The sequence below is a fragment of the Sinohyriopsis cumingii genome, chromosome 4, assembly GCF_028554795.1.
Source record: "Sinohyriopsis cumingii isolate HCF-2022 chromosome 4, ASM2855479v2, whole genome shotgun sequence".
NCBI lineage: Eukaryota > Metazoa > Mollusca > Bivalvia > Unionida > Unionidae > Sinohyriopsis > Sinohyriopsis cumingii.
In genome coordinates this window covers 116,875,156-116,896,746 of record NC_142964.1, presented here as the reverse complement: position 1 = coordinate 116,896,746, position 21,591 = coordinate 116,875,156, and the positions used below count along the sequence as shown (strand labels likewise).

The window sequence follows — 21,591 nt, the reverse complement described above, 5'->3', positions numbered from 1 at the left end:
AATGTTTCTAATAATGACGTATACTTATGTAATTTTGTGTATGCATTCATGTTATGGCCATTATCTAATGTCCCAATTATGCGTTTACCTGGGAATTTTGTTATTGTCACAAAACAAGGAATTTTACTTAAAAATGAAAATATGTTACTCATTTCCCTTTGTTGTGATATTTCCTTTTTGGTTGAACTGCCTCACAAAGTATTGATAATAGGTTGAATCTAACAGCAGAGATGATAGCTTTTTGTCTTGTTATTGTTGACAAACATACACCAGGATACAGCACACGTCAGTTTCACCCATAGGTCAACATTTCACTGCAATTGGTGGCTATATTCGTGTGAAAATGAGAGCTTTCTGCTGCACTGCTTACATAATCTGACTGAATCAAGACAGTTGAGATCGCTTTCAGGTTCATATACAGTTAGGTATTTTGTCATACAGATATTTAGGGAATGTAACTTTCATGAGTGATAAATATTTTTTTCTTCAGTTTTCGTCATTTTTACTGTGAAATTTTCTTTAACCACACACTGATTTGTATATTGTTTTTTATGTCTATTTTTAGGATGTAAACACGTATCATTTGTGAAGCACTGTGTAGACTTTGTTACAACTTTTATTCAGATTTACATTTCAACAATAAAACTTGTTGAAACTCTTTCATGTTGGGACATTTTATTCAGATTTACATATCAACAATAAAACTTGTTGAAACTCTTTCATGTTGGGACATTTTATTCAGATTTACATATCAACAATAAAACTTGTTGAAACTCTTTCATGTTGGGACATTTTACATATCACTGAAAGAATGTTGTTACTGCTGTATTCATATTAGTGATTGCAATACATGTATTTAGTCATGGTTCATTGATTGTGATTTATGTACATGTATTTAGTCATGGGCCATTGATTGTAATTTATGTACATGTATTTAGTCATGGGCCATTGATTGTGATTTATGTACATGTATTTAGTCATGGGCCATTGATTGTGATTTATGTACATGTATTTAGTCATGTGTCATTCATTGTGATTTATGTACATTTATTTAGTCATGGGTTATTCGTAATGATTTAACTAAATTCATATCGTAAGGTCAGGCCTAACAGTTTTTTTTTAATTTAAAGGTTCCTGGCCGTCTGTATCCTATTCAGCTAGAATACTGTCCGATCAAGAGGGGTGAACAGAATTCAAGGTCAGACAGATTGGATCCATCGCCATACCTGCAGATTATGCAGAAAATAAACCACAAGGTAAGTTTAAAAATTTAGGATTCGTACTAGATCAGTATGTACTTACCCTTGAATTAAAACCCATTGTTTAATGATAAATGCTGATATGTTAAAACAAATGGCCTACAGTGATATCAGTTTGTCTGCTGGTACTCATGTTTCATTTTAGAGAGCACTTTTGATCAACATTTTGCACCAGTGAGTAACTCATTAGATTTTGTTCATGTGGTTGGGTAACTATTTTCAGAGACATGTAATCAATGAAAATTGTCTTTCTCAATTATCTTATGATTTTCATGATAACACATATGTAAGTTTTATAAAATCTTTCTTATTGTAAGTTTATTTATCAGTAGTAATAAATGTCTAAAGATTTTTCATCTGCAGTATCCACCATCAGAGAGAGGTGACCTGCTGATTTTCTTGAGTGGGATGTCGGAGATTATGGCAGTAGTAGAGGCAGCCCGGATGCTGGCCCAAAAGACGAAGCAATGGATTGTGATGCCACTGCATGGTGCATTGTCTGTAGAGGAGCAAGATAAGGTTTGATGATATCGTCACAACAGCATGCATTTGATAGTCCAGAATGTGTACAAAATTTGGTCAGGAGATTTCATTTCAGATCAGAAGGATTTTCAATGACCTATTAGTTAGAACAGGAAAGAACAAAAATAGCAATAATTAAATGAATTTGAGCATTATAAAAATATCCCCCCAAAAATTAATTCTTGATCAAAATTGGCAAACTAAACTTTGATGCATCACTTGCTTAATCATTGTAAATGGTGGTTGGAAAATTGAATTAGCATCGTAAAAAAATTCACAACATTTAATAAGAAGTTACTTAATTTGTTTAATTTCCTTCGAACAAAAACAAGTCCCATTCTTTTGTATCCATTCTGATACAGCAGATACAATTTTACAAGTGACAAGGCATGCAAATCCTACCATTGTAAAAACTAATGTTCACAATCATTGGTTGAGTTAACTCGTTTTAATTGGGTAATCAAATAGTTTTAAATATTAAACAAGTTCCATAATTAAAGTATAAAGTATCTAACATTAATCATTGGTTTTTCCTACCCATTGACAGATATGATCAAGGATAGCAAGTGAACCAAACAAAAGGTGTACTCAATGCATGAAAAGCTTAGTTTCACTGATAGATAGGGTTCATGATGGAGAAGCCAGTTCCGAAGTTGGAAGTGAACCTAATGTTTCCCAAATTGGCACTTGGGTTTGCTTAAGGATGAACAGAAATTTGGCTGTTACTTACAGTGAATTCACAGCATCAGTATTTTACAAATAGAACAATAAAAAACTAAGCTTTGGTGCTTTTGTGTCTTGAAATAAATGGCCATAATTTTTTATGAAAAATATTTCTTTTGGTCTCAATCAACATTAACACAAGAATATATCCATGTGACATAATGCACAATATTTTGACTGGTACACAAGATGTGTATTAAAACCTCTTGGAGTAATGTTTTAAAAAATTTGTCAGAGATTGGTTATCTTCAACAAAAACGATAATTTATACAGAAAAGCAAACAACTTAATGTGAAGAAAATACTTGTTGACATTTATTTCCAATGCAGTTATGAAACAAACATTCAGCCATTTACCCTTACCCCAAATAGCGTTTCTCTTCTGTCCTCAATTATTCTGTTGCCTATGCTTTTGGACTTCATTTTGTATGTGTTATTGAGGGAGAGATGTACATAATTCATGACCATAATAAAATCATAACTGCCCATACACAGTAAAGCACACAGTATTATTGTTTTCTATTTACATTATTAACACTAATTAGCATCACTAGTGATGCACATTAAAGTACAAAGCCACTTTTCTCCTGTCCACATTAGAAGTATATATTACTTTCACTTTGATATTTAAAGGGCATTACTTACATCCACTCAAGCAATGAAGGCAACATATGGAATGGTTCCCTCTTCCCAACTTCTATTTTTAGGAACTGGCTCATTATTTACAGGTGCTTGATTTTTTTTTCTATATAAAGTTGCATAACAAGTGATAACATGTAGGCCTTGACCTTAAGATTTTTACAGCAATAAATTGACATATTGTCTAAAATAAAACCAGTTTTAAAGTACTGCAGGGACATTGATAATTTGATAAATTATGCTGTTTGTCCAGCACTGCAAATTGACATGATGATTTTAAGATTTAGCCAGATTTGACCCATGCTTAACAACAATGAAATAACCATAGTGACTGATAGGAGGTAACTTTTATTTACTGTCTCATTTTCCCAGGAAAGTGTGAAATGTGGATACAAAAGAAATCACTTGCCTCTTTATCAACTGATCACATCGAAATGCCATTTGTCATCTTATTCGGTACATAGCTTTGCAACACTCATGTTATCATTCCTCAGTCTTATAATGTTCTTAAGTATAAAAGTTCAATAACTTGCGCTCACCATTTTTCAGAATCACTAAGATCACAAAGGGGCTTTGAATATTCATTTGCTCTGTGCTATATATATATATATGTATATATATATATATATAGCTCAGGTTGATCTAACTGTGAAGTGATTTGAATGACTGGTATGAACATGGCCTGTACTGTGAGACCCTGATATTTTTTCTCATTTTTTTAATTACTTAAATTGGAATTTTTTGAGAAAAAGGATGGAAGGTATTGCTGATGATGGGAGAGTTGTTCTGCTCAGGAGTATCACATGTATTGTACAGAAACACAGTTGTTCAGTGTCATCCCTAGAGAAAATGTCATAACGTAGATTTATATGGTAATTATAACTATAAAAAATTCAGTAATAGTATTATGCTGTAATTTCTTGCCTTTAATCCCCAAGGTGTACAACTCATAGAAACTGCTAATAATGATAGTCATTCAAAATTTGATACATAATATTACATGATTACACAGAATTCTAAAGATTGAATTGATTGTGAAAACTAAAACAGATACATGCCTGTAATTAAAACACAAGGGTGGGGTGGGGAAACCACTTTGGACCTTTGAGACAGCTCTGTTTGTAAGTATGGGACAGATGATCAAGAATGTTAAACATATATGGAAAAAATCAAGTGAAAGGACATTATAATTTTTGGATCCTATAAAATTATTTAAATTTAGGAAGATAAAACAGAATAAGTGGGAAAGATTGTATTCTTGAAACCCATATTGGTGATAAAAGACAAAACAGCATAAATTAAGCAGAGAATATTAAGACAATCTAAAGCCACTTAAATTTATCAAATAATAAATATCAAAATGGCTTGGTACCTAAATGTACATAAATATCAAAATGGCTTGGTACCTAAATGTATTTAAAGGTCTTACTCCTTGGCCAATGACTGCGTACAGTCACAGTACATGGTTACTATGCACTGTACATTTAATTTATTTTTATCATTGGTCCATAAGATTAACCATTTACAGAAAAATGATTAAGCTTTAAAGTGAAATATATCTTGATTTTCGTTTTACTTCTTTCTAGTTCACTTTTTCTTTATGTAACTGTCATCTTTCTTTTCTTTCTTTCTTTTTGTTTTGTTTTAGATACAGTTTTAGAAACAGTAGAAAACAGATATCTGTGCAGTCTTTTCCTGCTTTTTTTTGCAGATATTTGACATTGCCCCAGAAGGAGTCAGAAAGTGTATAGTGTCCACCAATATTGCAGAGACCTCTGTGACCATTGATGGAGTCAGGTTCATTGTTGACTCGGGCAAGGTAGGTTTTTCCTTGATTCAGACCTTGGAGTTTCTTTATTAAAACAATCCTGTCCAAATGTCATTCTAGACAAAGAAAAGCTACCTTTTTATCTTACTTGATGCTAAATTTTGTGTTAAAGGATGCATGCAGGATGTTGTGTTTTAGAAAGCCTTTGTTATATGGGGTGATGCCTTGCCTTTTGGAAGTTGATAGGATACACTTAACCTGCAGTCATAGTTATGTATTTTTAGCATTGTTACCATTTAGAATTTTATCATCTTTTGTATGTACATCAGTTTCCAATAAGATAGATAAAAACTCTTCACATCTGTTATATCACTTTTTGTTTTTAAGCCCATTGTGGCAGAAGCTTGAGATAGTGATCTCTTTGGTGTCTGTGAGAATGCCTGTATATCTGCTGAGCCAACTAACTTTAGTGTTAAAGATTTCTATTTGGTCAATGTATCAAATACAGCTGACCACAGAGTGATTTTGCTTAATATGTGGATTCATATTAATATATAGAACAGCAATGTACCAAATGCTTGGTGGCTGGCTCAGTCTTCAGGCCATGGCTATCTTCTTTTGATAGATTTAATGTTTTGGGATAGTATTTACATGACTTGGACTATCTACATATTTTAAATACATTGTCACTTCTCATAAGACTGTTTGGTTCTGTAAAATCAATGCATGCTGTGCAGTTTGAAATGATGTCATCATAACATTATGATGTCATTGATGTGATGTCACATTTTTTCTTGATTTAATATCACTTTTTATCTATGTATAATATCACCTTTTATCTTGATGAAATGTCACCTTTTTTCTTCGTGTATGTCACTTTTTATCTAGGTGTAATGACACATTTTATCTAGGTGTATCAAAGCACTATGAACTCTAGGAGAGATTAGATGTAAAATGTTCTGGATGTGACATCTGAATCTTATTAAATAGTGAAAATGCTCATACAGTTTTAGTAATCATAAGATTGTAAAAACAAACTTGTGAGAAAAAAAAACATGAAGTCAACAAAGCCTGTTGCATTTATATTTGAAGATGAACCAGTCAGAAAGCAAGTTACATTGACAGTTTGAATGTTTAACCAGTCTGATAGAATGTTACATTTACAGATATGTCTAAATAGACTGTATACAACATTTATAGTCACATATGTTATATTTTTCAGGTGAAAGAGATGAGTTTTGATCCCAAGTACAAAATGCAGAGACTGCAGGAATTCTGGATAAGTAGAGCTAGCGGTGAGCAGAGAAAGGGCAGAGCAGGTAAGGGTGTATGAATTCTTACATACATATGACAGGGCAGAGCAGGTAAGGGTGTATGAATTCTTACATACATATGACAGGGCAGAGCAGGTAAGGGTGTATGAATTCTTACATACATATGACAGAAAAGAGAGGTTTTCTTGGAACAGATTTGCACAATTTGGTCAGGAGTTTTGACCTTAAAAGATGGAAAATTTTCATCAACCTGAATTCAGCTTGCAAATGGAACAAAACTAAATTTCTATTAAACAAATTTTCATTTCTTACAAAATTAAATTGGTCCTTTCACATTAACTTGATGCCATTCATACTGTCCTTATATGTTTTAGCATTTCTTATGAGATCATTGCTGGTATAAAGCACTCACTGTTCCGGATCACTGCCATCTGTGTGGGTTTGAGTCTCAGGCTCGGCTAACGTGGGTATGTCAGAAAGCCTGCCAGTAGCTTCTCGTGGGTCGGTGGTTCTTCCCGGGGTTTTCCAGGGTTCTTCCTCCACCAATTATACTGGCCACCATGTATAGCCTATCTTGTGCTGAAAAATGATATTTAACCCTACAACAACAACAATAGGAAAAGCGGAATGCATATTCATGTCCCTTAGAATATGATTGCTACCACTCAAATCCCCATTTGCATCGATCATTGAATTTCATGTGATATTTTGATTGGTTGGATTTTGGTGCTTTGGCATTGGGAGATAACACACACTTAGACATCTCAACAAACTTTAAACATCCAAGTCAGACTGACCCAGTTTTATGCCATGTGAGCTCTTGAGTAATCCAACCATAATCTTTTAACATCTTTAATCCTGTCCAAATTACTTGTGATCATACATAGTATAGACTCTAATCCATCTTGACAATTTGATTTTGTGGAGAGAATCAGAGTAATGTTTATTGTTTTATGATTGAGCTGTTTAGTGACCCAGTCATAATCAATTATCTTCTTTGTACCTTTTGAAATTTATTCTGCTTACACAGTGTAATCCACCTTAGCAAACTTCAAACAATGAAGCCAGCTGACCCTGCCGACAGGATCAGAGGGTAAAATCAGCAACTACACTGTCTTGTCCTGCTGAAGCCAGTTTGCAGTAATGTGATCACAGGCAGTACTGCCATAAATATACTACACTGGCGCCAGAACGTGAAAAAAGTTGAAATTTTTTATTTTTCAATAATAATTTTGCATACGCTGGAGATTTCAGTGATTGATGGGATGGACAGGAGACGAGACCTCTAATATCAGGAGAAAAACCTTCATATGCATTGCTGTTCAAAATGAATAGTAGATAAAGTACTTAATGCCTTCATATACATTGCTGTTCAAAATAAATAGTAGATAAAGTACTTAATGCCTTCATATGCATTGCTGTTCAAAATAAATAATAGATAAAGTACTTAATGCCTTCATATGCATTGCTGTTCAAAATAAATAGTAGATAAAGTACTTAATGCCTTCATATGCATTGCTGTTCAAAATAAATAGTAGATAAAGTACTTAATGCCTTCATATGTATTGCTGTTCAAAATAAATAGTAGATAAAGTACTTAATGCCTTCATATACATTGCTGTTCAAAATAAATAGTAGATAAAGTACTTAATGCCTCCATATGCATTGCTGTTCAAAATAAATAGTAGATAAAGTACTTAATGCCTTCATATGCAATGCTGTTCAAAATAAATAATAGATAAAGTACTTAATGCCTTCATATACATTGCTGTTCAAAATAAATAGTAGATAAAGTACTTAATGCCTTCATATGCATTGCTGTTCAAAATAAATAGTAGATAAAGTACTTAATGCCTTCATATTCATTGCTGTTCAAAATAAGTAATAGATAAAGTACTTAATGCCTTCATATGCATTGCTGTTCAAAATAAATAATAGATAAAGTACTTAATGCCTTCATATGCATTGCTGTTCAAAATAAATAGTAGATAAAGTACTTAATGCCTTCATATGCATTGCTGTTCAAAATAAATAGTAGATAAAGTACTTAATGCCTTCATATGTATTGCTGTTCAAAATAAATAGTAGATAAAGTACTTAATGCCTCCATATGCATTGCTGTTCAAAATAAATAGTAGATAAAGTACTTAATGCCTTCATATGCAATGCTGTTCAAAATAAATAATAGATAAAGTACTTAATGCCTTCATATACATTGCTGTTCAAAATAAATAGTAGATAAAGTACTTAATGCCTTCATATGCATTGCTGTTCAAAATAAATAGTAGATAAAGTACTTAATGCCTTCATATTCATTGCTGTTCAAAATAAGTAATAGATAAAGTACTTAATGCCTTCATATGCATTGCTATTCAAAATAAATAGTAGATAAAGTACTTAATGCCTTCATATGCATTGCTGTTCAAAATAAATAGTAGATAAAGTACTTAATGCCTTCATATACATTGCTGTTCAAAATAAGTAATAGATAAAGTACTTAATGCCTTCATATGCATTGCTGTTCAAAATAAATAGTAGATAAAGTACTTAATGCCTTCATATGCATTGCTGTTCAAAATAAATAGTAGATAAAGTACTTAATGCCTTCATATACATTGCTGTTCAAAATAAATAGTAGATAAAGTACTTAATGCCTTCATATGCATTGCTGTTCAAAATAAATAGTAGATAAAGTACTTAATGCTTTCAAGAAAAGGAAACCTTTTCAGTTACATTTTTCCCTTTTCAAATAAAAAAATACCTTGATACAAGAAATCCCCCAAAATTAACAACTTTCACAACCATCCATTTTCCTCATATGGTTGTCTTTTAATTCAGGCTTATCCATGTTTTTTTTTCTTCTTCTTTTTTCTGCTATTACTTATCCTTTATTATCCAACAAACCACAATATCAGCTATAGTTCATTGTATATAATCTAATACTTTCATTTTTCAGTGATAATTATGCATATGAGTTATTTTTTGCAATAAACACAACATACCTGAATTACATCACCTTCACAATCTATACATAATTTAAAATTGGAAAAGCTTTTCTTGATCCACACTTTTTAAACATAGTCTACAAAAAAGACAATAATGACACAGTTCATCCATGCTGGAACTGCAAGAGGTGTTCTGGTTGCACTTACATATTTTGATATGTTTTTGGTCTCACCATTGACTGAGACAACCCCTGTAATTGGAAATGAACTGACCACCATTTTTTTGCTGGAATCTATGTAAAATCTATGTACATCCTAATCATTTTGCAGAATGGACTTGATCAGATTATGAATATAATCTCTTACACTGGTCATTATACTGGAGAATACTCATATTAAATGTTTGCTTGAACTATAACCTTTATTCTAAAAGAAAATACATATGTACTAGTATAAGCTCATCCTTCATATATTATTATTATTGTACATTGTTTGCTAATTGTCAGATTTAGGAGCAACATTATTTTTATATTAATTATACCATTTCCTTTTCTTCATACTCTCACTTTTCTTGATGGTGTCATGAAGTGTTCTTTGAGGATGAGGAAAACAGAGAACCTGTAATTACTATACTGAAAAAAGTCCATTCTCTTAGACAACAGTTTTTTGGGAGAGCAGCACATCCTGCTAAAATAGATATTCATAAAGCTTGCACTGCATGTTGTCACATATAACTTGAATGTCAGATCCAGCTGCAGACTGCATAGACACAGATCTGCCATTGCAGATTGCACTTGCAAATCTGATTCTATGCAGTTTGCAATGTCTAATCTATAGAACAACCAACATAGACCCTGATCTGCCTGTGCATTAAGTGATGGCAGATCAGGGTCTAAATTGTTTGCAGTTGGCCTTATTCCAGTTTTTACAGTATTAGATCATTTCATATAAAATGAATAACAAATACTCTAAAACATCTTTATATGATATGAATTTATTCCTAAAGGTTGCATTTGCCCTAGCATGAACTGCATGTTGTATAAATTTAATCTAATACAGTAGATTCTAGAGTGTACAACATTTTTTATGAATATATTCTAAAAAGGTGGAACAGGTCCTAGAGAGTACTACATGTTCCATGAATTAATTCTAAAAAAAGTAGAACAGGTCCTAGAGAGTACTACATGTTGTATGAATTTAATCTAGAAAAGGAAGAACAGATCCTGGAATGTACATGTTGCATGAATTTAATATTTAAGATAAAACAGGTCTAGGAATGTAAAACATGTAAGAATTTAATCAACAAAGGTAGAACAGGTCCTGTAGAGTACTACATGTTGCATGAATTAATTCTAAAAAAGGTAGAGACTACTATATGTTGTATGAATTTAATTATAAAAAAGGTAGAACAGGTCCTGTAGAGTACTACATGTTGCATGAATTAATTCTAAGAAAGGTAGAGACTACTACATGTTGTATGAATTAATTCTAAAAAAGGTAGAGACTAATACATGTTGTATGAATTTAATCTGAAAAAGGTAGAGAATAATACATGTTGTATGAATTTAATCTGAAAAAGGTAGAGACTAATACATGTTGTATGAATTTAATCTGAAAAAGGTAGAGACTAATACATGTTGTATGAATTTAATCTGAAAAAGGTAGAGACTAATACATGTTGTATGAATTTAATGAAAAGGTTGAGACTAATACATGTTGTATGAATTTAATCTGAAAAAGGTAGAGAATAATACATGTTGTATGAATTTAATCTGAAAAAGGTAGAGAATAATACATGTTGTATGAATTTAATCTGAAAAAGGTAGAGAATAATACATGTTGTATGAATTTAATCTGAAAAAGGTAGAGAATAATACATGTTGTATGAATTTAATCTGAAAAAGGTAGAGACTAATACATGTTGTATGAATTTAATGAAAAGGTAGAGACTAATACATGTTGTATGAATTTAATCTGAAAAAGGTAGAGACTAATACATGTTGTATGAATTTAATCTGAAAAAGGTAGAGACTAATACATGTTGTATGAATTTAATCTGAAAAAGGTAGAGACTAATACATGTTGTATGAATTTAATCTGAAAAAGGTAGAGACTAATACATGTTGTATGAATTTAATCTGAAAAAGGTAGAGACTAATACATGTTGTATGAATTTAATCTGAAAAAGGTAGAGACTACTACATGTTGTATGAATTTAATCTGAAAAAGGTAGAGAATAATACATGTTGTATGAATTTAATCTGAAAAAGGTAGAGACTAATACATGTTGTATGAATTTAATCTGAAAAAGGTAGAGAATAATACATGTTGTATGAATTTAATCTGAAAAAGGTAGAGACTAATACATGTTGTATGAATTTAATCTGAAAAAGGTAGAGACTAATACATGTTGTATGAATTTAACCTGAAAAAGGTAGAGACTACTACATGTTGTATGAATTTAATCCGAAAAAGGTAGAGTATAATATATGTTGTATGAATTTAATCTGAAAAAGGTAGGGACTAATACATGTTGTATGAATTTAATCTGAAAAAGGTAGAGACTAATACATGTTGTATGAATTTAATCTGAAAAAGGTAGAGACTAATACATGTTGTATGAATTTAATCTGAAAAAGGTAGAGACTAATACATGTTGTATGAATTTAATGAAAAGGTAGAGACTAATACATGTTGTATGAATTTAATCTGAAAAAGGTAGAGACTAATAGATGTTGTATGAATTTAATCTGAAAAAAGTAGAGACTACTACATGTTGTATGAATTTAATCTGAAAAAGGTAGAGACTAATACATGTTGTATGAATTTAATCTGAAAAAGGTAGAGACTACTACATGTTGTATGAATTTAATCTGAAAAAGGTAGAGAATAATACATGTTGTATGAATTTAATCTGAAAAAGGTAGAGACTAATACATGTTGTATGAATTTAATGAAAAGGTAGAGACTAATACATGTTGTATGAATTTAATCTGAAAAAGGTAGAGAATAATACATGTTGTATGAATTTAATCTGAAAAAGGTAGAGACTACTACATGTTGTATGAATTTAATCTGAAAAAGGTAGAGAATAATACATGTTGTATGAATTCAATCTGAAAAAGGTAGAGACTAATACATGTTGTATGAATTTAATCTGAAAAAGGTAGAGACTAATACATGTTGTATGAATTTAATCTGAAAAAGGTAGAGACTAATACATGTTGTATGAATTTAATCTGAAAAAGGTAGAGACTACTACATGTTGTATGAATTTAATCTGAAAAAGGTAGAGACTAATACATGTTGTATGAATTTAATCTGAAAAAGGTAGAGAATAATACATGTTGTATGAATTTAATCTGAGAAAGGTAGAGACTAATACATGTTGTATGAATTTAATCTGAAAAAGGTAGAGAATAATACATGTTGTATGAATTTAATCTGAAAAAGGTAGAGACTAATACATGTTGTATTAATTTAATGAAAAGGTAGAGACTAATGCATGTTGTATGAATTTAATCTGAAAAAGGTAGAGACTAATACATGTTGTATGAATTTAATCTGAAAAAGGTAGAGACTAATAGATGTTGTATGAATTTAATCTGAAAAAAGTAGAGACTACTACATGTTGTATGAATTTAATCTGAAAAAGGTAGAGACTAATACATGTTGTATGAATTTAATCTGAAAAAGGTAGAGACTACTACATGTTGTATGAATTTAATCTGAAAAAGGTAGAGAATAATACATGTTGTATGAATTTAATCTGAAAAAGGTAGAGACTAATACATGTTGTATGAATTTAATGAAAAGGTAGAGACTAATACATGTTGTATGAATTTAATCTGAAAAAGGTAGAGAATAATACATGTTGTATGAATTTAATCTGAAAAAGGTAGAGACTACTACATGTTGTATGAATTTAATCTGAAAAAGGTAGAGAATAATACATGTTGTATGAATTCAATCTGAAAAAGGTAGAGACTAATACATGTTGTATGAATTTAATCTGAAAAAGGTAGAGACTAATACATGTTGTATGAATTTAATCTGAAAAAGGTAGAGACTAATACATGTTGTATGAATTTAATCTGAAAAAGGTAGAGACTACTACATGTTGTATGAATTTAATCTGAAAAAGGTAGAGACTAATACATGTTGTATGAATTTAATCTGAAAAAGGTAGAGAATAATACATGTTGTATGAATTTAATCTGAGAAAGGTAGAGACTAATACATGTTGTATGAATTTAATCTGAAAAAGGTAGAGAATAATACATGTTGTATGAATTTAATCTGAAAAAGGTAGATACTAATACATGTTGTATTAATTTAATGAAAAGGTAGAGACTAATGCATGTTGTATGAATTTAATCTGAAAAAGGTAGAGACTAATACATGTTGTATGAATTTAATCTGAAAAAGGTAGAGACTAATACATGTTGTATGAATTTAATCTGAAAAAGGTAGAGACTACTACATGTTGTATGAATTTAATCTGAAAAAGGTAGAGAATAATACATGTTGTATGAATTTAATCTGAAAAAGGTAGAGACTAATACATGTTGTATGAATTTAATCTGAAAAAGGTAGAGACTAATACATGTTGTATGAATTTAATCTGAAAAAGGTAGAGACTAATACATGTTGTATGAATTTAATGAAAAGGTTGAGACTAATACATGTTGTATGAATTTAATCTGAAAAAGGTAGAGACTACTACATGTTGTATGAATTTAATCTGAAAAAGGTAGAGAATAATACATGTTGTATGAATTTAATCTGAAAAAGGTAGACAATAATACATGTTGTATGAATTTAATCTGAAAAAGGTAGAGACTAATACATGTTGTATGAATTTAATGAAAAGGTAGAGACTAATACATGTTGTATGAATTTAATCTGAAAAAGGTAGAGACTAATACATGTTGTATGAATTTAATCTGAAAAAGGTAGAGACTAATACATGTTGTATGAATTTAATCTGAAAAAGGTAGAGACTAATACATGTTGTATGAATTTAATCTGAAAAAGGTAGAGACTAATACATGTTGTATGAATTTAATCTGAAAAAGGTAGAGACTAATACATGTTGTATGAATTTAATCTGAAAAAGGTAGAGACTACTACATGTTGTATGAATTTAATCTGAAAAAGGTAGAGAATAATACATGTTGTATGAATTTAATCTGAAAAAGCTAGAGACTAATACATGTTGTATGAATTTAATCTGAAAAAGGTAGAGAATAATACATGTTGTATGAATTTAATCTGAAAAAGGTAGAGACTAATACATGTTGTATGAATTTAACCTGAAAAAGGTAGAGACTACTACATGTTGTATGAATTTAATCCGAAAAAGGTAGAGTATAATACATGTTGTATGAATTTAATCTGAAAAAGGTAGGGACTAATACATGTTGTATGAATTTAATCTGAAAAAGGTAGAGACTAATACATGTTGTATGAATTTAATGAAAAGGTAGAGACTAATACATGTTGTATGAATTTAATCTGAAAAAGGTAGAGAATAATACATGTTGTATGAATTTAATCTGAAAAAGGTAGAGACTACTACATGTTGTATGAATTTAATCTGACAAAGGTAGAGAATAATACATGTTGTATGAATTTAATCTGAAAAAGGTAGAGACTAATACATGTTGTATGAATTCAATGAAAAGGTAGAGACTAATACATGTTGTATGAATTTAATCTGAAAAAGGTAGAGAATAATACATGTTGTATGAATTTAATCTGAAAAAGGTAGAGACTACTACATGTTGTATGAATTTAATCTGAAAAAGGTAGAGACTAATACATGTTGTATGAATTTAATCTGAAAAAGGTAGAGACTACTACATGTTGTATGAATTTAATCTGAAAAAGGTAGAGACTAATACATGTTGTATGAATTTAATGAAAAGGTAGAGACTAATACATGTTGTATGAATTTAATCTGAAAAAGGTAGAGACTAATACATGTTGTATGAATTTAATCTGAAAAAGGTAGAGACTAATACATGTTGTATGAATTTAATCTGAAAAAGGTAGAGACTAATACATGTTGTATGAATTTAATCTGAAAAAGGTAGAGACTACTACATGTTGTATGAATTTAATCTGAAAAAGGTAGAGAATAATACATGTTGTATGAATTTAATCTGAAAAAGGTAGAGACTAATACATGTTGTATGAATTTAATCTGAAAAAGGTAGAGACTACTACATGTTGTATGAATTTAATCTGAAAAAGGTAGAGACTAATACATGTTGTATGAATTTAATGAAAAGGTAGAGACTAATACATGTTGTATGAATTTAATCTGAAAAAGGTAAAGAATAATACATGTTGTATGAATTTAATCTGAAAAAGGTAGAGAATAATACATGTTGTATGAATTTAATCTGAAAAAGGTAGAGACTAATACATGTTGTATGAATTTAATCTGAAAAAGGTAGAGACTAATACATGTTGTATGAATTTAATCTGAAAAAGGTAGAGAATAATACATGTTGTATGAATTTAATCTGAAAAAGGTAGAGACTAATACATGTTGTATGAATTTAATCTGAAAAAGGTAGAGAATAATACATGTTGTATGAATTTAATCTGAAAAAGGTAGAGACTAATACATGTTGTATGAATTTAATGAAAAGGTAGAGACTACTACATGTTGTATGAATTTAATCTGAAAAAGGTAGAGACTAATACATGTTGTATGAATTTAATCTGAAAAAGGTAGAGACTAATACATTTTGTATGAATTTAATCTGAAAAAGGTAGAGAATAATACATGTTGTATGAATTTAATGAAAAGGTAGAGACTAATACATGTTGTATGAATTTAATCTGAAAAAGGTAGAGACTAATACATGTTGTATGAATTTAATCTGAAAAAGGTAGAGACTACTACATGTTGTATGAATTTAATCTGAAAAAGGTAGAGAATAATACATGTTGTATGAATTTAATCTGAAAAAGGTAGAGACTAATACATGTTGTATGAATTTAATCTGAAAAAGGTAGAGACTACTACATGTTGTATGAATTTAATCCGAAAAAGGTAGAGACTAATACATGTTGTATGAATTTAATGAAAAGGTTGAGACTAATACATGTTGTATGAATTTAATCTGAAAAAGGTAGAGAATAATACATGTTGTATGAATTTAATCTGAAAAAGGTAGAGACTACTACATGTTGTATGAATTTAATCTGAAAAAGGTAGAGAATAATACATGTTGTATGAATTTAATCTGAAAAAGGTAGAGAATAATACATGTTGTATGAATTTAATCTGAAAAAGGTAGAGACTAATACATGTTGTATGAATTTAATGAAAAGGTAGAGACTAATACATGTTGTATGAATTTAATCTGAAAAAGGTTGTTGTTGTTGTTGTTGTTGTAGGGCTTAACGCCATTTTTCAGCACAAGATAGGCTATACATGGCGGCCAGTATTAATGGTGGAGGAAGAACCCGGAAAACCCCCGGAAAGAACCACCAACCCACGAGAAGCTACTGGCAAGCTTTCTCACATAACCACATTAGCCGAATCCGAGACTCGAACCTACGCAGACAGAGGTGAGATGGCAGTGATCCGTAACGGTGAGCGCTTTAGACCACTCGGCCACTCGGGGCCCCCTGAAAAAGGTAGAGACTAATACATGTTGTATGAATTTAATCTGAAAAAGGTAGAGACTAATACATGTTGTATGAATTTAATCTGAAAAAGGTAGAGACTAATACATGTTGTATGAATTTAATCTGAAAAAGGTAGAGACTAATACATGTATGAATTTAATCTGAAAAAGGTAGAGACTAATACATGTTGTATGAATTTAATCTGAAAAAGGTAGAGACTAATACATGTTGTATGAATTTAATCTGAAAAAGGTAGAGACTAATACATGTTGTATGAATTTAATCTGAAAAAGGTAGAGACTACTACATGTTGTATGAATTTAATCTGAAAAAGGTAGAGAATAATACATGTTGTATGAATTTAATCTGAAAAAGGTAGAGACTAATACATGTTGTATGAATTTAATCTGAAAAAGGTAGAGTATAATACATGTTGTATGAATTTAATCTGAAAAAGGTAGAGACTAATACATGTTGTATGAATTTAATCTGAAAAAGGTAGAGACTAATACATGTTGTATGAATTTAATCTGAAAAAGGTAGAGACTAATACATGTTGTATGAATTTAATCTGAAAAAGGTAGAGACTAATACATGTTGTATGAATTTAATGAAAAGGTAGAGACTAATACATGTTGTATGAATTTAATCTGAAAAAGGTAGAGACTACTACATGTTGTATGAATTTAATCTGAAAAAGGTAGAGACTAATACATGTTGTATGAATTTAATCTGACAAAGGTAGAGAATAATACATGTTGTATGAATTTAATCTGAAAAAGGTAGAGACTAATACATGTTGTATGAATTCAATGAAAAGGTAGAGACTAATACATGTTGTATGAATTTAATCTGAAAAAGGTAGAGAATAATACATGTTGTATGAATTTAATCTGAAAAAGGTAGAGACTACTACATGTTGTATGAATTTAATCTGAAAAAGGTAGAGACTAATACATGTTGTATGAATTTAATCTGAAAAAGGTAGAGACTACTACATGTTGTATGAATTTAATCTGAAAAAGGTAGAGACTAATACATGTTGTATGAATTTAATGAAAAGGTAGAGACTAATACATGTTGTATGAATTTAATCTGAAAAAGGTAGAGACTAATACATGTTGTATGAATTTAATCTGAAAAAGGTAGAGACTAATACATGTTGTATGAATTTAATCTGAAAAAGGTAGAGACTAATACATGTTGTATGAATTTAATCTGAAAAAGGTAGAGACTACTACATGTTGTATGAATTTAATCTGAAAAAGGTAGAGAATAATACATGTTGTATGAATTTAATCTGAAAAAGGTAGAGACTAATACATGTTGTATGAATTTAATCTGAAAAAGGTAGAGACTACTACATGTTGTATGAATTTAATCTGAAAAAGGTAGAGACTAATACATGTTGTATGAATTTAATGAAAAGGTAGAGACTAATACATGTTGTATGAATTTAATCTGAAAAAGGTAAAGAATAATACATGTTGTATGAATTTAATCTGAAAAAGGTAGAGAATAATACATGTTGTATGAATTTAATCTGAAAAAGGTAGAGACTAATACATGTTGTATGAATTTAATCTGAAAAAGGTAGAGACTAATACATGTTGTATGAATTTAATCTGAAAAAGGTAGAGAATAATACATGTTGTATGAATTTAATCTGAAAAAGGTAGAGACTAATACATGTTGTATGAATTTAATCTGAAAAAGGTAGAGAATAATACATGTTGTATGAATTTAATCTGAAAAAGGTAGAGAATAATACATGTTGTATGAATTTAATCTGAAAAAGGTAGAGACTAATACATGTTGTATGAATTTAATGAAAAGGTAGAGACTACTACATGTTGTATGAATTTAATCTGAAAAAGGTAGAGACTAATACATGTTGTATGAATTTAATCTGAAAAAGGTAGAGACTAATACATGTTGTATGAATTTAATCTGAAAAAGGTAGAGACTAATACATTTTGTATGAATTTAATCTGAAAAAGGTAGAGAATAATACATGTTGTATGAATTTAATGAAAAGATAGAGACTAATACATGTTGTATGAATTTAATCTGAAAAAGGTAGAACAGGACCTTTAATGTGTTACAGTTAGCATGAATTTTATTTTAAGGCAGAACAGGTCCCCAATGCCCCAGATAACATTTTGGTCCTATTGGGTATTTCACTAATACAATTAAAAGTAATTGAGTAAAATTTGATTTGTGCTAAGCTGATTAGGTATTTTTCTTTTTCATGTTTAAATTGTAATCATTTAAAATTTAAAAATACCCAATGATTTTTTTATGTTTTCAAGAAAAATAAATTTCTTTGCACTTATGTTATCTTCAGAGACACTCTCTCTACCGAGCATATCTGTACATTGTGTACCCTCACCAGATCAAACATTTTTTACAACCGTATTTGGTACAATATATGCATCTCAACCATTTCTCTGTATCTCATACATCAATTACTTCATGCATTATAATGATTGGCTCCAAAAATCATATTTTCTTACTGCCATTTGCTTGGAAAAACTAAAAATTGTTGAATTTTTCAATTGACATTCAGGCTTTGTGGATTATTTCCCTTAATTTACCAACCTTTTTTTTAGCATCTGTCTGATATTATCTGAACACTTTATGATTTTCTAGAATTGAACAGACAAGCACCATGTCAATTGCTGCAATAGAGATTAGACTAGTTTACATACTACACATGTGCTTTATTTATTTTTAAAAATCAGTAATATAAGTGGCACCAATAATAATATTAGACCTGACGTTTAAATCAGCTCTTTGTTTACACAGATATATGCACGGGGGACATTGATCTTTTGAGTGAAGAAAAATCCTTGCATATGGTATACATACTAGAATTTTGTTGTTGATATTTAGCTATTTTATATTGAGTGAAATATCTAGATACTCTGTTTATCTGAGACACTTTGTCCTGGTGTGTTCTACAGGTACTTTGAATTTTATCTTAAGATGGAACAGGACCTGGAGTGTACTACATGTTGTGTGAATTTAATCTTGCAGGTAGAACAGGTCCTGGAGTGTGCTACAGGTTGTATGACGAGTCAGATTATGAGGCTTTTCAAGAGTACACAACACCAGAAATCCAGAGAGTACCCCTCGACAGCCTTGTCTTGCAGATGATAGCTATGGGATTGCCTGATGCTAGAAAGTGAGTGTAATGAGTAAACTGGTGTCATCATTGCTTGGTTTAATACATTACCAGATCACATTAACATTGTAAAATAAACTCACCTAACTCTCAAATCCAGCCCTTCCCAAAAAAATAAATATAGTCTTTCCCTATATATTCTATACCATTGTTTCCCAGCCTGTGGGTTGTTGACCCCCAGGGAGGCTGCAGAGTTATTCCAAGGAGGGTGCCAGGTTATTCCAAGGGGTATTTATTTTTCACAATTAATGCAGCCTAAAAGTACAAAAGTGGGGGACTGAAAAAGTTGTGGAAATTACAAAGGGGTCCTCTTACTCGAAAAGATTGGGAACCATTGTTCTTTACGGTATTTTGACAAAGGGAAGCAACTCTCACACATTACCTCCAGTTTCCTCTGCTAGGTGGTCACTCATAATGGATGTTTGCCTCATGAGTCCATAGTAATTTATCAAGTTTTTTAAGCCATCTGTCATCCACAAACTTGTTTGATTTAGACAGGTTTAGTCTCATGACACTGTGTGTTTATTTTATTTATATTTATTCAGTCACTGTGGACTTGTTTTGCAACCAGTAAGTCACATATGTTGCAGTATTTGCTTCTCGGTTTATTGGATGGAATAGGTGTTTTCTCTTTGTTAGTTTCACCTAGTTTGTGTTTATTGTATTTGGCCTTTTTCTCTGTCATTGCAGGTTAAAATGACACGGAAATACAAGAAGTCTAAGTACTTCAAAATAAATCATGTGATATACCTGGTGTGCTCAAAATGTTTGTTACCCAGTCCATGCATTTTTAGCAATATGTTGCCTGGAGGGCTTAGATCCAGCATTCTTTGTAAACAATTTATGGGCAAGGAGAAGAGGTAATGATCCAAGTCATTGGACATGGATGTATTTAGGCTTCATACTCATTTAGAATCCATGGCAAGAATTGCAGTAAATTTCCATGATGTTATCTCCACCCCCAGTGAAGATTCCTAGTACAATGCTGCTGGCTACTGTCACCTCTGACACCAGAGACACACTTATAATAGATCCTGGCTACTCTTTCTTGGAATCACAGATGTGTTGCTTCATCTAACATGCTATATATGAAATGTTAGCTTCCTAGGGATTTTGCTTGAAAGCTGTCATCCTGAATATCTTCAGATGAGTTGGTGAATAGATATCCCCCACTATTGGCAGCCCACTGGGCATAAGTGACCTTACTTGCCCTCATATGACCTTAGTGCCTGTATGACCAGAAACATGGGGTTACAGTCTGTCTTTGCAAGTCGTTACCTTTTGCAAGACCAATACCAACTGTGCTATGCTGACCCTTCTGCCAGTCAGTCCTGAACTGGCTAGCCAGCCCATCTATGTGTATGTTGATCAGAGATGAGTGATCTCAGACTGTTGAACCATCCTCATGTCTATGCTGTCTAGTCATGTACTCCATCTGCAGCAGCCAGTCACAGTTTCCCCAACTGCCAGTCCATCCATCCAGACTGTCCCTACAAGACGCAACATGCCATACTTCCATACTGTACTGGACACACATATCATACTCACCATCCACTTTCTCATGGCAGACCACTTGCTATCTTAATTTCAATCTTTTTTGGATACAGTGGATCCATCTTTGTTGG

The 21,591-nt window shown here is 31.1% G+C and overlaps 1 protein-coding gene across 1 annotated transcript in view; it reads left to right on the top strand.

The window, feature by feature from the left end:
- Positions 1-21,591, top strand: part of LOC149801955 (putative ATP-dependent RNA helicase DHX34) — a 99,806-nt gene that overhangs the window by 18,433 nt on the left and 59,782 nt on the right. The window contains exons 9-13 of the mRNA XM_089956353.1: positions 1,131-1,256; positions 1,623-1,778; positions 4,854-4,961; positions 6,133-6,229; positions 19,819-19,966. Coding sequence (XP_089812479.1) covers positions 1,131-1,256; positions 1,623-1,778; positions 4,854-4,961; positions 6,133-6,229; positions 19,819-19,966 — 635 coding nt within the window. The remainder of the gene's footprint in view (positions 1-1,130; positions 1,257-1,622; positions 1,779-4,853; positions 4,962-6,132; positions 6,230-19,818; positions 19,967-21,591) is intronic.